Source organism: Quercus suber, unplaced genomic scaffold (genome assembly GCF_002906115.3).
Source record: "Quercus suber isolate HL8 unplaced genomic scaffold, Cork oak 2.0 scaffold_129, whole genome shotgun sequence".
NCBI lineage: Eukaryota > Viridiplantae > Streptophyta > Magnoliopsida > Fagales > Fagaceae > Quercus > Quercus suber.
In genome coordinates this window covers 408,593-427,183 of record NW_027069592.1, presented here as the reverse complement: position 1 = coordinate 427,183, position 18,591 = coordinate 408,593, and the positions used below count along the sequence as shown (strand labels likewise).

The 18,591-nt window shown below is 35.3% G+C and overlaps 1 protein-coding gene across 1 annotated transcript; it reads right to left on the bottom strand.

Moving 5' to 3' along the window:
* Positions 1 to 6,237: 6,237 nt before the first annotated feature.
* Positions 6,238 to 8,760, bottom strand: LOC111992067 (serine/threonine-protein kinase PCRK1). Its single transcript, XM_024023866.2, has 4 exons — positions 8,369 to 8,760; positions 8,017 to 8,247; positions 7,584 to 7,667; positions 6,238 to 6,967 (listed from the first exon to the last, which is right to left on the bottom strand). Exons 1-4 carry the CDS (start codon positions 8,561 to 8,563, stop codon positions 6,443 to 6,445), a joined length of 1,035 nt encoding a protein of 344 aa, XP_023879634.2. The 5' UTR covers positions 8,564 to 8,760; the 3' UTR covers positions 6,238 to 6,442.
* Between the last annotated feature and the right edge of the window lie 9,831 nt (positions 8,761 to 18,591).

Here is an 18,591-nt window from a genome sequence, read left to right as displayed (position 1 = left end):
AGTTAAAGTCACAACTCACAATGTTAACCTTTAAATTTCCATTCAATGATATATCTAACAATTTTTATTTGCTGCATTAATAGGGTAGAGCAGATAATTTCTTTTTTCTATATAAATATGGTAGAGCAAATCACCTTGCCTTTTGATTTGCAAAGTCAATGTTTGTGACAAGGGCTCTAGGTGGCTGCTAGGGTCTAACAGCACTCATTTTGGCATGATAAGTGGATGAAAGAAAGGGTCACTCTTCCTCAGAAGTCTTATCCTGGGCCCTCTGAAGGGAAACAAAGATATTCTCAATGTGCGTTTAGATGACCCGTTCCTCCCCCAAGTTTGCATTTGCGTTTTTTTAGTAGGTCCCAAGAGTACTGTTCACGGACCACCAAGAATTGAAAAACACAGCCGTGTTTTGCCTTTAAAAAAATTATTTTCTATAGTATTTTTAGCAATAAGTTTTCAGTTTTCATTAAAATAAACGGTATTCAAACACACTCTCACTCTCACTATCAATAATGTTAGTGAGGAATGGTTATTGGAATCTTAGTAATATTTCCATGGTTTGGCCTCCTTCCATATTACTTATGATCAAAGCTATCCCCACCAGGAAAGCTACCCCCACCAGGAAAGTAACTATTGACAAAGATAAACTCTCACTGTGAATAATGTTAGTGAGGAATGGTTATTGGAATCTCAGTAATATTTCCATGGTTTGGCCTCCTTCCATATTACTTATGATCAAAGCTACCCCCACCAGGAAAGTAACTATTGACAAAGATAAACTAAGTTGGATCTCCTCTGCCAATGGCAGTTTTGATCCAAAAAATGCCTACAAGTTGGCTAATCTAGATAGTGAAAATTTCCCTGGTTTCAATGGGAATTGGATTTGGAAGAGTCCCATTTTGCCTTAAATAAAAAATTTTCTAAGGAAATGCTATCATAACAGCCTGCCTGTGAAGCAAACCCTGCAGTATAGAGGTATTCTTGAGTCTGCTTCTTGTGATCTATGTTCTAGTGACAATGAAAGTATATCTTATGTCCTCCGAGATTGTTCCGTTGCTAGAAACTTCTGGCTGAAGGCCGGAATTCTTCATTCTAATACCAATTTCTTTTCTTTCAACATTCTGGACTGGATAATACAGAATGCTTGCAACAAGGAGCTTGTTTGTTGGTTCAGGTCAATATACCTGGGGAATCTTTTTTCTGTTTGGTGTGTGGAGACATTGCCTTCAGAGAAATAAATTCTCCTTTAATCAGATGGGAAAAACCAGGGATTAACTGGGTGAAACTCAACTCTCGAGACAGCCTGGGCAATTGGGTGGTGGGTTATGCTAGGGCCTAGAGCATCTGGCAGTGCAACTAGTATTACAGCAGAGCTATGGGGTTTAAGAGATGGTCTTATCGTTTGTTCTCAACTTCATTTACCTGCCATAGATAGTGAAAATCATCCTCCTGATGTTTTTTTATTAGTGTATTTAGATCATTTGGGTATGTATTATGAAAGACCTGGTGTTCTAAACACCCAGACAGTGTAGCTTCTTCTATGAAGCATCCTTTATTACCAAAAAAAAAAAAGTTACTTAAATTTCAGCCAAACCACAAGTAGGTAAGTTGTAATTTTCTCTAAATTTTATCTATATATGAGTCTTAAATTTTATATACATCTCAGAGTGCCCATATGCATGACATCCCCATAAAAATTTCTGTTATACAGTATGTTGGAGCAAAAAACACATTTCTATTCTCCATTCTATCTCTACCATGCACGACCAGCATATTTACACATGAAACAAGTATCCACTGTATCAAATTTACTTAAGTTTAGTGTTTTACATATATAATAATATCCTTTCAGGCATAGAACCACACAAATTAACTCTTAGCATGAGTTACAAGCAATTACGTACATATAGTTACTTCATACAGCAATTACGCATTTTTGAATAAGTTTAACACTGCGTATCCAATCAATAAAAGAACCCCTTCAATTGCCTTCAATAAAAAAGTACATTTCACATCATCCATTGGTGCTTGTATCCTTTCTTGTCATATTCTGAAATTCCAATCAAATGGCCCAGCACTCAGACTGTTATGCTCCTCTGTCTTTTCAAACTGTTTCACACATATATAAGGTAAAGGTGTATTATTACTAGTTACAGTTACAAAGGTACATCTGTTTAAACTTTAAAGGATACAACATTTAGTTTAAGAAAAAAAGAGACGCAAATCGAAAGAGAAAAAGAAACGTAAGATAAAAATGATAGCTCGGGTGCAACAAATTCAGGATAACATGTGGGAGAGCAAATTCAAAATTAGTTCTCCTTATAGGAAGGATAATGCTTGAAAACCACAATGTTCTTGAGTCTTGACTACAAATATTTCTTCTTGCCACTCCTGAGCATTGCTCTTTCATATCTACATGAGTGCATGTTTTATTTAAGGATAGTAAAATTGATAAACATAATTATTAGATTATTAATAATAATCATAGTTCTATCATATATTTTTTTTAATTCAATAGATATACCCATGGGAGAGGGAAAATTCAAAATTCAAGCAATAAATTAAGATAAATCCCCCCTCACCCCTCAAATTATTTTCTTGCTCCGCCACTAATAGTAGGTTTTTAAGATCAACTTCACAAAGAAAAAAAAAAGTAACACATCAAACAAAAGTTAGACTTGAGGGTATTTATATACTTACAGGAGAAGTATCCAATTTCAAAAAAGCATGGTCAAAAAGCTTCCCTTTCATATCGTCACCAATGACAATGGAGGAAGAAATCAAACTCAGTATTATCTGTTCAAATAGAACAGAACACATATCATACACCACAATCAAATTGGGAAACACATACTGAAAGCAAATTAACATGCCTGATGTTCATGCAAGTACGCCAAAGCCTAGGCAGCGTCTTGTACAGCAACGAGTCTTTCTCCCCAAGGCAGTAACCCCTTGAACAAATAGTGACTTAGACTTTTATAGCATATGCATTCTCCAACCACAAATCTGACACCCTCTGAAAGGCAATATCCTATCGAGTTTACAAGGTTTTGGTGCTTAATTGCTGCAATAGTGTTTAATTCTTTCACCCAAGAGTGATCACTCTGAAAAATAAAATATGGGGTTGATTCAGATAGGTGTATACATGAAAGAAAATAGATGAAAAGTTATACATGTTAAAAGAGAAAGAAGAGGATTGTGCAAGAAAATAAAAGTTACAAACCTTGGCTTTAAGTACATGTCCTTGAATCTGTTGAATAAGGACATATGTCTTTTTCCCACTTTGCTTGAGGGTGCCTTTGTAGAAGGCTCCAAACTCACCCCCTCTAATCTTGTAAGAGGGTTTGAAACCTTTTGTTGCTTTCTCCAAGTCTGAGACATTGAATTGAATTAGATGATCACCGGCTGATTGCTTCATTTCATACAGAGAATACTTTGGTGATCAAAGAAGAAAAAGAATTGGGAGAGAGACACAACTTATACAAGAACCCTCACTTGGTGGATAGTGTTGCTTCACCAATCTGCAACTAGAAAATGAAAAAAAACGTTAAGTTAGTTATTAAATATAAAACAATGTCTGTCGTCAAACAATATGTCTATTGGTTAAAACTTATCTGTTTACTAACAGATACGTCTTTTACCAAGAGTCATGCAGAAGTCTGTAAATACTCAAGACTTCTTATTCAGTTTAACGTTATAATGTTTTTCTCTCTGCCCGTGTTGGTGATTCCCACACTTAACTGGGGATTATCATTTATCATCCACACTTAAGAGAGCGGTGTCTTGAGAGTCAAAAGCACAAAATCTGTCCACTGCTTGAAAACAGCGTACAAACAAAAACACAGGGACAGAAGCAAAAACACCCATAAATTGTGCTTTTCCAATGGCAATCCAATTTTGTTTTATTTTTAAAATAAAATAAATTGGCCGGTTGAATCAGTGAACTAAGAAAAATAACGGGTTTAGGTAACCCCTAATATATATATATATATATATAACAAAAACAAGACATTTAAAAAAAAAAATTGTTTTCTTTGTGCGCAAGAATCATATTTTCACGTTCAACCAAAAACAAAACAGTTTGGCACATCTGGACTCCTTATGAGGGGAAGGAACTGACTGGCATGGAGAGAAAATTTTCAAAATGTATTGACAAACTAAGATGATTGGATCCACAAACCTTCTCTTTAAACGATATCTTTTGGATTCTATGGAATCATCTTCTAGAGCCAAACTCTTCTCATGGGGGGTAGGGGGCTTCCAATGTCTGTTGTCACCTCCACAATTTGATTCACCACCTCCAAGACTTCACTCATTTTGGGTTTAGCCCAACACACCAAGCACCTGTTGGCACACCAAGCCTCGGGTCCAAACTCCAAAATCAGCTCAAATATTTTTAGATTAGACAGGTGAGGTCTGATCCATTCCAATAGCTTTTGCTCACTCTTGGGGCGGTTCCTATCAAGATTGTGCCTGCCAGTGATGAGTTCATAAAGGAAAACTCCATAGCTCCAGACATCACTTTTTGATGTAAGATGCTCAGATTCCCAAGCTGCATATCCCACTGTTCCTACAACCTATATAAAAGTCAGGAAAATTGGTTCTCTATTTCTGTAAACTATCTTTAATTAATAGACACAGATTGCATGAGTCATATGTCAGAAGTATGTGGTTGAAATGATTAAGTTTACCATATCCCAAATTCTCAATAGTTTAAGCTTTTGAGAGAATGGGTGATATGGAAGAATAATCATAGCAGGTGTCATGGGCTTAACCTGTCAGCACGAGCTTCGGCTGACGGGCCAATTACGGGTGACAGACGGAGTTGTGCTAACGGGACCAAGATAAACCGGGGCTGAGGGCTCCAGTTCTAACCGACGGTTATTCAAAGCTCCTTGGTTACTCGTATAGCAAGAAGGTGACGCCAACTTGGCTGAAGGGGAGAAAAAAGGCTGACGGTTTCGAGGCCGACGGCTCTGTTGAAGCTAAGACTTGGCCACCACGCATGGGAAGTTGCTTGTATTCCACGCCCCGTATCAGAGTCCTATAAGGAAAGGATCCCGCAATCTATGCTTATGAGGATTCCAATAAGGAAAAGATTTCTACTCCAAGGAAGAGAGGTCCACCCTCTACTACTATAAAAACCCCAATACCCTCATAAACCGAGGTACGCATAATTAACCCCTCTCTAGCACTCTAGAATTGAAAGAAGTTCTAACTTGACCTTCGGAGGGTATTTGGCCGGCACCACACCGGTGCTCTCTGTGAGGTCATCTCCTTTTTGTTGTGCAGGTGTTGTTTCGAGCGTACAAGCATCGTGCAACTCACTGGTGAGATTTTCGGCATCATCAATGGGTATTTAAGATTATAGTTTGTTTCCATAATCTTTCCAGCAACAATAAGATAAGACATGAAGAAAAAGTTACAGATAGAAAAGACAATTAACATGTTAACAACAGTCTAGTAAGATGATCAACAAAACTGACATTTTCAGATTAATGCTAACAGAAATATCCAATGTTCCTACTTAATATTAATTCAAGAATAATTAGTTAGACATGTGATAGACAACTTGTGCAGGTTTAGTAAACATACTGCAGTTGAGACATGTGACAGCCAACTTGTGTAGGCTTAGATAAGAATTAATAAAAACTTGCCAATCCAACTTGTGTGAAGAATATTGTCAATTTTTGTGTTTGTATGTAGCATTACTCTTACACTTACACGTGTACTTCCCAGTTCCCCTATGCCTGACACACATCAATTTGCGAGTTCTTGGTCAAGAGGTTCCTCCAATATTTCTTGCTTTGCATGAATTAATTTGTTCTAATTGGGAAGTCCTGCTTGAGGGACCTAACACCTGTGCAAGGTTCATTTTCTTAGCAAACATAGGTATATATTTAGGTTTTCCATAAGAAATGTTGCTCTTCTAAACCCAACAGAAAACCTAAGCTTGATACACCCACCAATCTCAAACACCACAAAATATTAATCCACCTAAAAGGCACAACATCCAAACCTTTCTTACTTGAACCCATCGAAGTCTAATTTGCAGTACCAAAAACAGAACGTACAAATACTTTAAAATATCACATATTTCTAAATTACAACTTTATTTTTACACAATAAACATGATAAACAAATTAAACTGATCAAATAAGTTCATTCAAACGCACAGTTTGTTTTCCATTGCAAATGAAACAAGTGTTTTCTGCGTATCATTTATTTTTAAGTTTATAGCGTTCCATATATGTATTAGTATGTCCCTTTTTGGCTTTAAACTGCTCAAATTAACAATAGCAGTAATAGTTACAACCAATTACATATATTTCCTTCACACAACAATAAGTTATAGAAGTATAGTTACAAGCAATAACATATATTTGCTTCATACAACGAGTTTGAAATTCTCTTGCACATCTCATGAGTCATGAGTCTATGACGACTATCCGCTAAGTAAGGCCATAATCAGGCGTACTATTGCATCTGCAACTCCAGTACACAATATAGCATCACGTTCTGCTTGTCTCTCCATTAAAACAAATTCATTATGAATTTTTTTATATTCTTCCACAATTGGGGCAAGCTCCTTAAGAACTTGACTCATGCTGGGACGCTTTTTTGGGTCTTCCTCTGTGCACTTGCTAGACAATGTCAAAACTCTCATAGCAGATTTTGTACACCCAGGTGTGCCCATTAGGTTGGGGTCCATAATCTGTGCCAGCTTGGTTTCATCTCCGGACACAGAAGATTTGATCCACTCCACTAGATTCCTCTCATTCTTAGGCCTGTTAACGTCGAAAGCAGGCTTGCCAGTGATTATTTCCAGCAGAATAACACCAAAACTGTATACATTGTCCGTGGATTTGATCTTATTATGAGGATCAACTTCTGGAGTCGTATAGCCCATGAAACTCCAATCAAGTTGTCCAGCACTTGGAGTACTGTTTTGCATCTCTGTCTCTGCAAACTGTTCCACACATATAGAAGATGTATTAGTTTCAGTTACAAATTTGCACAAGCTTAATGAGTACAATATTTAGTTTAAGGATAATGAGTGTACAATATTTGTTATGTGGATCTTGGTTGAAGTTTCTCAATATAAAATACATATAAAGTAAAAATTATAGGGTGCATTCATTTAAGCTATACCAATAGACAATAAAAAAGAGAGGTTGAATTTTATCATACTAAAAACTAAAAAACATTTGCAATCATTCTAAATTAAGAAATTGGTTGGGGTGGGCACTTGCAAATGGAAGGAATAAGAGGGGATTGCCCTTGACCTATTCTCTCTATTGGAAATAGATCCATAATTTTAAATGACATGACACATTGTTAAACATAAAAAATAAAATCTTAACCTTGATATTCCTCAAATTCTGAAAATTAATAGGAATTTTATTTTATTTTTATATATTGTTTTACAACCATTGAGGTGACATGTCATGATTGATATATAATAAAAGTGTTATTAATTTCTATCTCCAACATTAATCATATGTTTTTATAATCAATTTCACAAAGAAGAAAAAAAAAGTATCATATCGAATAAAAAATAAACTTGAGGGTATTTATATACTTACTGTAGCAACTGCCTGGTCGAAAAGTTTGCCTTTCAGATTTTCATCAATGACAATGGAGGAAGATTTGAAACTCCTTAATAATATCTGTTTCAAAAAAGAAAAAATGCATATCATAATTGTTAATAGGTCAGTGTTGAGAAATCTGAGTCAAAACACATTTTAATGTAATTGTGTTGTAAAGTTTCTTAATGTCCAAGATGAAATGAAGATCTATTTTGAAGACACAAGTAAACAGCTCATGAATCTGCTGAGAAAAGAGGAATGTCTGCCATTCACATGTTAAATGGACCTTTGCATAATTAACGTAATTAATCTACTTGGGTGATTTTTTAGTTTAATTGGGTGTCAAAATTTTCCTAGCAAGAACTACTTAATACCACAGTCCAGCAAGGAAAACACACGCACATGCTACTAATAATAACAATTAATATACCTGATGATCATGAAAATACACCAAAGCCCGGGCAGCAGCTTGTACGATAATGAGCCTTTTTACCCAAGACAGTAACAACTTGGACAGAAAGTAACTAAGGCTTCCAATGCATGTACATTCTCCTACTACAAATCTGACACCCACTGAAAGGCAATATCCTACCAAGTTTAGAAGGTTTTGGTGCTTCATTGCTGCAATAGTGTTTAATTCTTTCACCCAAGAATGGTCACTCTGAAAAATAAAATTATGGGATCGATTCAGATAGATATATGGAACAAAATAGATGAAAAGTTATAAATGTTAAAGAGGAAGAAGAAGATGGCGCAAGGAAGAAAAAAAAAAAGTTACAAACTTTGGCTTTAAGTACATGTCCTTGAATCTGTTGGATAATGACGGGTGTACTTTTCCCACTTAGTTTGATGGTGCCTCTGTAGAAGGCACCAAAGTCACCCTCTCCAATCTTGTAAGAGGATTTGAAACCTTTTGTTGCTTTCTCCAAGTCTGAGAGATTGAATTGAATCAGATTATGACCAGGTGATTGCTCCATTGCACACAGAATGCTTTGGTGATCAAAGAATTGGGAGAGAGACACAGGCACACAGCACAGGCAAGAGAGCAATGTGAAAGAGCGAGTGGTGTCTTGAGAGTTAAAGTACTAAGCTAAAGCCCCCCAACAACAAATTCTGTTCTAACTAAGACTTGCTCCCACAAAAACTGTCCACTGCTTGAAAACAGCGTACAAACAAAAACACGGGGACAGAAGCAAAAGCCCCCATAAATTGAGCTTGTCCAATGGCATTCCAATTTTTTATTTTTTATTTATTTAAAAGATTGGCTTAAGTAATACCCTCAAACAAAAACAAAAACAACGGGGTTAAGAAACCTAAAAGGAAAATAAAACTTTTACAAAAACAGGCTTTTTTTTTTTTTCCTTTATGTGCACAAGTATCATATATTATTGTTTGGATTTTTTTTTTACATGAATTTAGAGCTAAAACTAAACAACTTTTTCTTCTTGAAAAAAACTAACAACTTTTTCTTCTTGAAACAAAACTAAACAACTTTTGAATACTGCTAACTAGAGTTTCAAAAGATGACAAGTTCTCTTTCTCTCTCTCTCTCTCTCTATCTCTCTCTCTATATATATATATAGCATATTTTAATAAAAAAAATTTAAATTACATATCCAAGATTTTTTTTTTTAATGTATGCTCGTAACACAGGTAACATGTTATATTAAGTTTACATATTATATAAGTTTTGAATTGTAATTTTTTTTTCTTTCCTTTTCAAATATAAGTATAATGCCTATATTATTGACACTTGAATTTTAAGGTAATCTTTTGAATATTTATCATTTTTATTATTTTTTAGCAACACATATTTTTAATTTATAATGTCTATTTTGTTTATATTATTTAGCCTAAAACTAAAGAGTTTGGCCTAAATAGAATAAAATTTCACACTTTCCAACCCAAAAATTAAGAAGAAAAAAAACAATAATTTTTTTGTTAAAAACTAAAAGACAACCTACCAAAAGAATTAATTTAAAACCCAATTAGTCCAAAATGGACTGAAGTGGACTGAATTGACTAAAGTGGATTGAATGTACCAAATTGGACCGAAATGCATCAAACGGGACTAAATTAGACCGAATGGACCGTATAAGACTAAAGTGGACCAAATGGGACTAATGTGGACTAAATGGATAGAACAGAACCAAGTGGACTAAATTTGACCGAACTAGATCAAATTTGATTGAAGTGGACTAAATGATATTTGATGTAGCTCAAAAAATAGTGTAGTAACAATAAATGCTACATTTTAGTTTTAGATATTATATAGAAATTGTAACCATTTTTCCCTTGCATGGAAGTGATGGCTTACTCCTATGAGCATTTCAAAAGTAGTTGAAAAGGACAAGCCTTAGCTTGGACGTTTTGCAAGTTTTTTTTTTTTTTTTTGAGAAAGACGTTTTGCAAGTTAATGGGAGCAGCATCACTTATTGGATGAAATTATCCGTGTTACATTTTAATTGTGAAAAAAGTACATAATTTTCAATGGGATGCATACTAAAATTTTAGTGTGATTTCCATGTAAAATTAGTAATAAATATACTATTTGGTCTCTTTTATTGAGCATACCAATAAAGATCACACCTGGGTCCATTTATTTTGTCATATTCAGTCCCTTAATTTTTTTTTTTTTTTAATGAGATCATAGATGTGATTTATTTGAAGATCATTATTGTGAATTATTAACTCCTGATTGCAGTCCAAGTTTATTCCATTGCACAAGTGAATTAAGGTCTGTCCCAATTTGTAGAACATGCTATTGACATCAATCATTCTTATCCAATCCCTAAACCTTAAAGTACCCTATATAAATACCTTTTTTTTTTTTCTTGTATCATATTCTCCCATTCTCCCATTTCCATTCTCACCGCTGGTAAGCCCTTGTCTTTTTGGTTTTCAACATCCAGCATCCCTAATATCTACCCAAAAATCTCAATAGTCAACATCCCAAAAGTAACAATCAGCTACCTTCCTCAGAGCACCAAATCAAGAGCCACTCCACCTTCGAAAACAGAACCAAAGCTTCCTCCTTTTTTCCATTCTCACCAACACAAAACAACAACCATTCAAAACAGAACCAAAACCTAGAAAAATTCATTCTTTTTACCCCAAAGCCTTAAGAGAGAGAAGAATAATCAGCCCCATGGGAGACACAAATCCTAAGAAAAAATCCCTCTATCCCAATCCCTAAACCTTAAAGTACCCTATATAAATACCTTTTTTTTTTTTCTTGTATCATATTCTCCCATTCTCCCATTTCCATTCTCACCGCTGGTAAGCCCTTGTCTTTTTGTTTTCAACATCCAGCATCCCTAATATCTACCCAAAAATCTCAATAGTCAACATCCCAAAAGTAACAATCAGCTACCTTCCTCAGAGCACCAAATCAAGAGCCACTCCACCTTCGAAAACAGAACCAAAGCTTCCTCCTTTTTTTCCATTCTCACCAACACAAAACAACAACCATTCAAAACAGAACCAAAACCTAGAAAAATTCATTCTTTTTACCCAAAGCCTTAAGAGAGAGAAGAATAATCAGCCCCCATGGGAGACACAAATCCTAAGAAAAATTCCCTCTATCCCATGGCTGGTGTTGATACTGTATTTTGTCCGGCTCTAAATTTCAATAGAAGTTTTAGCCCTGATTAAATGATTCATGATTTTAATGGTTAAACCTCTTTTTTTTTTTTTTTTTGGTTGATTTTTATAATTTTTATGCGGTTGACTAAATTTGATTTAGCTTAAATTGAAATCTAACCATGCAATTAGATTAATTTTGATGCTATATTTAAACCACAAAGTTCTTTGAAAATTGATTGATTAAGGGAAAAAATCAGATTTGATTTGATATCACTTATTAAATGAAATTACTCATGTTGAATTTAATTGTGGAAAAAGTATATAATTTTCTATGGAACACGTACTAAAATTTTAGTGTGATTTCCATTAAAAAAAATAAAAAATAAAAAAAGTACTAAATATACCATTAGTACTAAGAATGCAGATGATGTTACTCTAGTTCTCCAAAGCGAACTGTGGTGCTTTGATAAGCACTTGGTGGTCATGAGGAGGTATGATAGTGATATTGCTGTTCGTTATATTCCTTTTAATAAGGCTACCTTTTGGGTTCAGGTCCATGATATGTCGGTTAGATTCATTAACAAAATGGTAGCTGATACAATTTGTGATACTGTGGGGATAGTGTGTCATTCTACAAGAGGGGCTAATGAGGAGGGTGGCAGTTTCATGCGTGTTAAGGTTACTCTAGATGTCTCTCTACCTTTGTGCAAAGGATGACTAATATCTTTGGAGAATGGCGAGAAACGTTGGGTGAGTTTTAAGTACAAACGATTACCGAACATTTGTTATTGGTGTGGTTGTTTAGATCATGGAGATAAAGACTGCTTTCTCTGAATTCGAAGTAAGGTCACACTTTCTCCAAATCAGAAACAATATAGTCAGAATTTACGAGCAGCTCCATATCGATCTTCTAACATGCCAATGATTTATGTCCCTGGTTACTATGAAAATTTTGATACTCCCATTTTGAGAAAGATGGCTGAGAAGGGAGCTTGCCCGGTCCCCACGAAGGAACCACCAGTTGAAACTGCTCCAGTAGCGGATAACCTCGATATGGCAAGCGATATTCATGATGGTGTCATTACTAAGGACGAGACACTTGCCAAAAATGTTGCACAAGCTTGTAGCAAGCCTACAGCTGGATATGAGTGTTCAGCCAAGTCCACGCCCCACGTAGATCCTTTCCTTCAAGAAAGCGGTGTCCCAGGGATTACTCCCGAAAATCATGGAGATTTTTTTATTGATACGTCAAAAGCTCATACACCAAGTTAGGGAGCGAAGAATACGGGTCAGTTGGAAGATGGTGATCATTTCCTAATTAGACTTAAGGAAATTGATCGTGATCTTCGAAAATTTGATGATCCATTGAGCAAGTCTGATGAGGCAGAGAGACAAATGGCCAACTTGCCTTGCCTAAATCCTGCTCTGATTTCCCTAATGTGGCAACTGAGATAGTAAGGCCCTTTAAGGTAGGCATAGCCCATTCTACGGGCCTATTAACTGAGCCCATGGTTAAGTTTTGCAAGTCTGACTAGCCGAACTTCTCCATTCCTTCAATCCATCTATGTCCCAGGCCCAAGCCCTCACTGTAGGATATTTCTCATAATCATGGGCTTTCAAGTGCGAGTAAGTCAAAGAAACATACTAAAGGGATTAAAGTAAGTACAAAGCCCATTTCAAAGAACAAGGAGGCCACAACTTCGGAGTTCCCAAGAAATTGTCCCCAAATTGAAAACTCAATATACCCAGATACGAAGAGAAGAATTGTTGAAACTGATGGCGCTCATGGAGATTCATCCCGTTTCATTGTGTCGAAAGTGGCTGCATCCTAGCCACACCAGTCACCATGAATTGTCTGAGCTAGAACTGTAGTAGGCTTAGGAACCCCCGACGAGTTCGTGAGCTTTCCGATTTGGTGAAAGCAAAAGGTCCCAATTTGGTTTTTCTGATGGAAACAAAGAAGAAGAAGGCTTACCTAGAAAGATTGAGATGTTGTTTGGTATTCAACAACATGTTTATTATTCCTCGAAAAAATTTGAGTGGTGGGCTTGCTTTGTTTTGGATGAATGAGCTTGATTTACACATCCATACATTCTCACCTTGACACATTGATGCGATAGTGAACCCAAGAATCCGTGATGCTTGGTGCTTCACTAGCTTTTACAGAGCCCTTGAAGTTGCTAACCAGGAAGATTCTTGGTCTTTGCTTTGCCACCTTGGTTCGCAGTTTGAAATACCATGGGTTTGTATTGGTGACTTTAACGAAATTACGAGACTAGAGGAAAAATTAGGGGGTCCTACTTGCCCAAAGAAATAAATGCAAAGCTTCAGGGATTCTTTGGATTTCTGCAGTCTAAAGGACCTAGGCTTCTCGGGTCTTACCTTCACCTGGAGCAACAAATGATTCTCTAGGCCCATAACTTGGGTGAGACTAGATCGCGCCACCGCTTCAAAAGATAGGATGATAAAATTTCCATCAGCTAGGCTTTACCATTTACTAGGTTTTTCCTCTTATCACAAGCCAATTTGGTTATGTTCTGATGACATTCATAAGCGTTTTTTCAGAACTAAAAAGCCATTTAGGTTTGAGGTCATGTGGTTGAAAGATGACTAATGTGAAGGGGTAGTTCACATTGCTTGGGATATGGGCTCTATGGGGAATCCAATGGACAGTGTGCTACTGAAGGTTGGGAATTGTCAGGACAAATTGAGTACATGGAATAGAAGGGTATTCGACAACATAAGGATTTTGTTAGCTCAAAAAAGAAAACAATTGGAGAAAGTTGAGGCATTGCCAATGGTAGGAAAAGGGCTCTGAATGAGGAGATTGATAAATTAATGGATATGGAGGAATGCCTGTGGAATCAGAGGGCAAAGACAGACTGGTTGAAGTATGGGGACCAAAACACAAAGTATTTCTGTTGTTGAAATTTTAAAGTACTCACAAGTGAACAAACTGTACCAAAGTATAATTTGACAAAAACGAGGTCGAATCCAGAAGGACTTGAATGAATGCAGGAAAATTATAAAACCTTAACCAAATTAATCTTAATCTATTTTAATAAAAATTGGTTGTTTTGAAATTAAATATACTAAGCAAGGTTATAATATAAAGTAATAAAGAGATGTAAACAATCTAGAGAAAGGAATTAAGGTTTTAGAATTCGTCTTGTAAGTCATATCAGCATATATTTATGATCGTTAATTTTTTCAAACTATAGCATGATAATCTAGAAATTAATCTTGCTATCATGGAAAATGTTATCATTAAAAATTCTATTTAAATATCTAAAGCATGCTCTTTTTCATTTTCTAGGTATAAAATCAAATCATCAATTGTATCCGTAGCCAAACAAATCACAAGAGATATCCAATTTTAAAATAAAGAAATAATAAACCAAGCATTCAATTAATCAAGACAAATCCTACATCATGAGAAAAACATCATTAAACTAATATTTAGAATCCCATCTTCGTCAATTGATATGAAGCAAGAACAATTTAAATCATTAAAGAACAATTATTGTGGAAAAAATCAAATCAAATCACATAAATATTATTGATAATCCTTAACAATGTTTCATCCTTAACCCTAATTATAAATTTAGCTACTAATGGTAACTGAAATAAAACACAAGAATAAAATACCAAACATTAAACTAGACAATAAAATAGAGAAAGAAATAGTCACAATGCTATCATGGAGAAAAGCTACAGAGAAGCCACACGCGGCACTGTCTCTTGCTCTAATTTTCTATTTTGTATCCCAACCTTAGCACTAGCCTTAGGCTCCTCTGAATTTTGCCCTAAAGAGCCTTTAAATAGGTCAAGGAATCCTATTACAAGTTGAATTCCCGTTTTGAGAAAATTCCATACTTTTATACTTCACTTAACCGACGATTTTGGCCCATTTAACGTCAGAATTCAAACTTTTGGACATCTTATTTGAAAGTTATGCTAAAAATACTAACTAATGTGCAAGCTGGAATCCTAATCCGAATTGGACTTGGATTTGGTGTAAATTTCCTTTGAGTCATTACTCCAATTGGACTTAAATTTAATTGGATTGACCTTCTTTAACCTCATCATGGCCCTTGTAAAAGTAAAGTCTATTTGCTTTCTTCTTTGCACAAATTCACTTATTTAATTCCATTCTCCTACAAAAGACAAATTCACACAATAATATTCAATTAAGCACAAAATTGATTATTCAACATTATTCCAAAACCAAATATAAAATGCATGAATTAACTCAAAATAAGTATGATAATATTTTCTAATAATGATATAAATATGCAAAATTAAGCTATTATCAATGCACATCAATTTCTATTGTCGGTCCTCTCGACGAAATAAAAGGAACTTTATTGCAGGTCTAGAGAATGAAACTGGGGAATGGATTGAGGAAGAAAATCAAGTTGGTGATATGCTCATCAGCTATTATTCAGGGTCTTCTCATCTTCAAATCTTGTGTTTCTTGATCCTATGATAGATGGGGTTGAACCAAGGATTCCTGAAAGTATGAATGATGATTTGGATAAGCCTTTCGAAGCCTCTAAAGTACAGTTTACTCTCAATCAGATGGAGTCTTCTACAGCGTCTGGCCCTGATGGCTTACTACGTTTATTCTATAAGCAGTTTTGGACCAAAGTGGGTGCAAAGGTCACTGATGCAATGCTTTCTGTGTTAAATTCAAGTACTATTCCAAACAACGTAAATCATACTCACCTAACCCTATCCCAAAAGTTTAGAGTCCTAGGCAAGTTACGGATTTCAGGCCTATTAACTTGAGTAATGTCCTATATAAGCTTATTGCTAAAGTTTTTGCAAATCGTTTGAAATCTCTCCTCCCCTAGATAATCTCTGAAACTCAGAGTGCCTTTATGTCAGAAAGACTTATAACTGATAATATCCTAATTGCACATTTACATGAGACACTTCACTACCTTACAGCTAAAAGAATGGGTAAGTTGGGGTATATGGCCTTAAAGCTTGACATGAGCAAGGCATATGACCAGGTTGAATGAGTTTTTCTTGAGAAAATTATGTTAAAGATGAGATTTAGTCAAAGTTTCATTCAACTCATTTCCATGTGCATTCGATTAGTTACCTACTCCATTATGCTAAATGGACAACCTCATGGTTTCACATGCCATCCTAGGATAGATGCATGTCATTTTTCACATACCATCTTAGGGTAAATTCATGTTATTTCTCACATGTCATCTTAAGATAGATACACATCATACATTCACATGTCACTACGTGATAGATTATACATGCCATGCATTCACATATAATAGAATTTATTATTATTTCATTTCACATTACATGCATATCACTCTTTTAAAATCGAATGCCAAATATTTCAGTAGTTGTTGGTGAGATTTTAAGATTAATTCAAAATGAGGAACTATCCTATCCATATAGGCGTGGAGACTTTTCCTAAACGTAACAAAAAATACACAGGGCACACATAACACACTTAGATTCATGCTCACACAACCATAAACCTGAAACCCAAAAACAATACATTTTAAAACAATCTCCAAACCCTAAATCAGAAAATACCATGACAAACCATACCCCAAAATCCTATCTTTCAAAACCCCAATCCCAATCACAAAAGCAATCAATATACAACATAAATATAAGAACTTTCAGCCATGGGTCAGAGGAAAAGGCAAATAGAAAATAAAGAGAGAGAGAGAGAGAGAGAGAGGGTGGCAGCCACCATGGTGGTGGCTCTCAGTGGCAATGGCTGTGGCCTCGGCCTTGGCTGTGTCCGAAAGAGAGAAATTTGGTGGTTAGAGGTCAAGAACCACCGTTGTTAGTGGTGGTGGAGCAGAGGGAGAGAGTTATGGCTGGAACAATGGATACAAAGAGGTTTAGGTTTAAGGTCCGTTTGGATACAACTTATTTTGCTGAAAACTAAAAACTGAAAATACTGTAGCAAAATAATTTTTAAATATGTAAATAGTGCTGTGGAACCCATTTTTAATGAAAAAGTTACTGAAAAGTGGAGTTTGTGAGTCTCGTGAATAGTGCATGGGACTACTGATGTAGCTAAAAATGAGTTGAAAAGTCAAATAGTGTGGCTACTATTCATGAACAGTAGCCACACCTTCAGTTTTGCTAAGCTAAACACGTGCCAAAAAAAAAATAGTGTAAAACGCGCATTTGCGCAAAACGTGAAACGTGAACGTGGATCCAAACCCACAATTAATCTAATAGTAATTTAGGTTGGGTCTAGCTTGACCCATTTGATTAGGGCCCTACCCAGTTCTAAGAGTGTGGTCCAAAAGGCCAACCTGAAATTCAACTCAATCTAAACCCAAACCCCATCATTGGCCCAATCTGAAAACTACACCAGCCCACTCCCTTAAATCAACCCAGCACCTTGCAACCATCAGCTACTTAGGTCGCCATTTCAGCTAGCCCATCAACAAAGCTCAGCCCAACGCAAAAATTAAGAGCTCTTACTCCCAACCGGTCCACAAGCAAAGCTTTTCCAAAATTACAAACCAACCCCAAATATTTTCAAAATTACCATTTTGATTAATAACTTTTGCAAAATTATCCTTTAACCCAGATTTTCCAAAATTACAATTTGACCCAAGATTTCACAAAATTACTTTTTGACCCTTAAAACTTCCAAAAATTTCACAGAAGCCCTTGAGGTCTCAAAAATGCATTTTCAATCTCATTTTGTGCCGCGTGTGTGTGTATATATATATATATATATATATTTTTTTTTTAAAATAATAAATTTGTCAAATGACTTTGTTTTCACACTTTATAGGAATTCAACATTTTTTTGTTATTTCTTTTTGTAGTTTAGTTGCTAGTTGAGGGATAAAAAAAGCTGGAAATGTTAATTGTTATTATTCTTTCAAAACCTGTCAAAATAAAGTTAATAATTGTCAATTGTGTTATGTTAATTTAACACTAATCTATATTTAGTATATTTTGGATAAGTTATATACCTATTTTTAGGTCAGGTTGTGTGTATTCTTTTGTTCCATGCAACCAACGTGCGTTTTCAATGGTAGTCTCACCAAAATCAATGAGTTTAGCATTTTGATCCTAAATATTAAGGGAAATTCAGTTATAATTTTTGGTGGATAAATTAGATAGAAAAGCAAACATTTATTTATATAGGTTTTCTAGTATATAGGTGTTTTTAGTATATACATTATTATCTATGCAAATGTTTTCTGGCATTATGTTGCCATGAACATACGGCGGCTTAGCTGTATTCAGTGCCAGTAGTATATGCCTTGTAATATATGTAAAGTCTATATCCAAAATATATATATATATATATATGCAAAGTCTGCCTCCAGTCTAAGTCTGCCAATAACTCTATTAGTATTAGAACTACAAAGGAAGTTGAAAGAGAAAACAGAACAAAGGCAAT

What these genes read in the sequence shown, in the direction of transcription:
- LOC111992067 (XM_024023866.2), bottom strand. Translation starts at nt 8,563, where the DNA reads ATGGAGCAATCACCTGGTCATAATCTGATTCAATTCAATCTCTCAGAC. An exon ending in TGTATTTTCATGATCATCAG is followed by an intron (nt 7,668 to 8,016) that starts GTATATTAATTG and finishes TTTTTGAAACAG; the next exon opens with ATATTATTAAGGAGTTTCAA. An exon ending in TCGACCAGGCAGTTGCTACA is followed by an intron (nt 6,968 to 7,583) that starts GTAAGTATATAA and finishes TGTGTGGAACAG; the next exon opens with TTTGCAGAGACAGAGATGCA.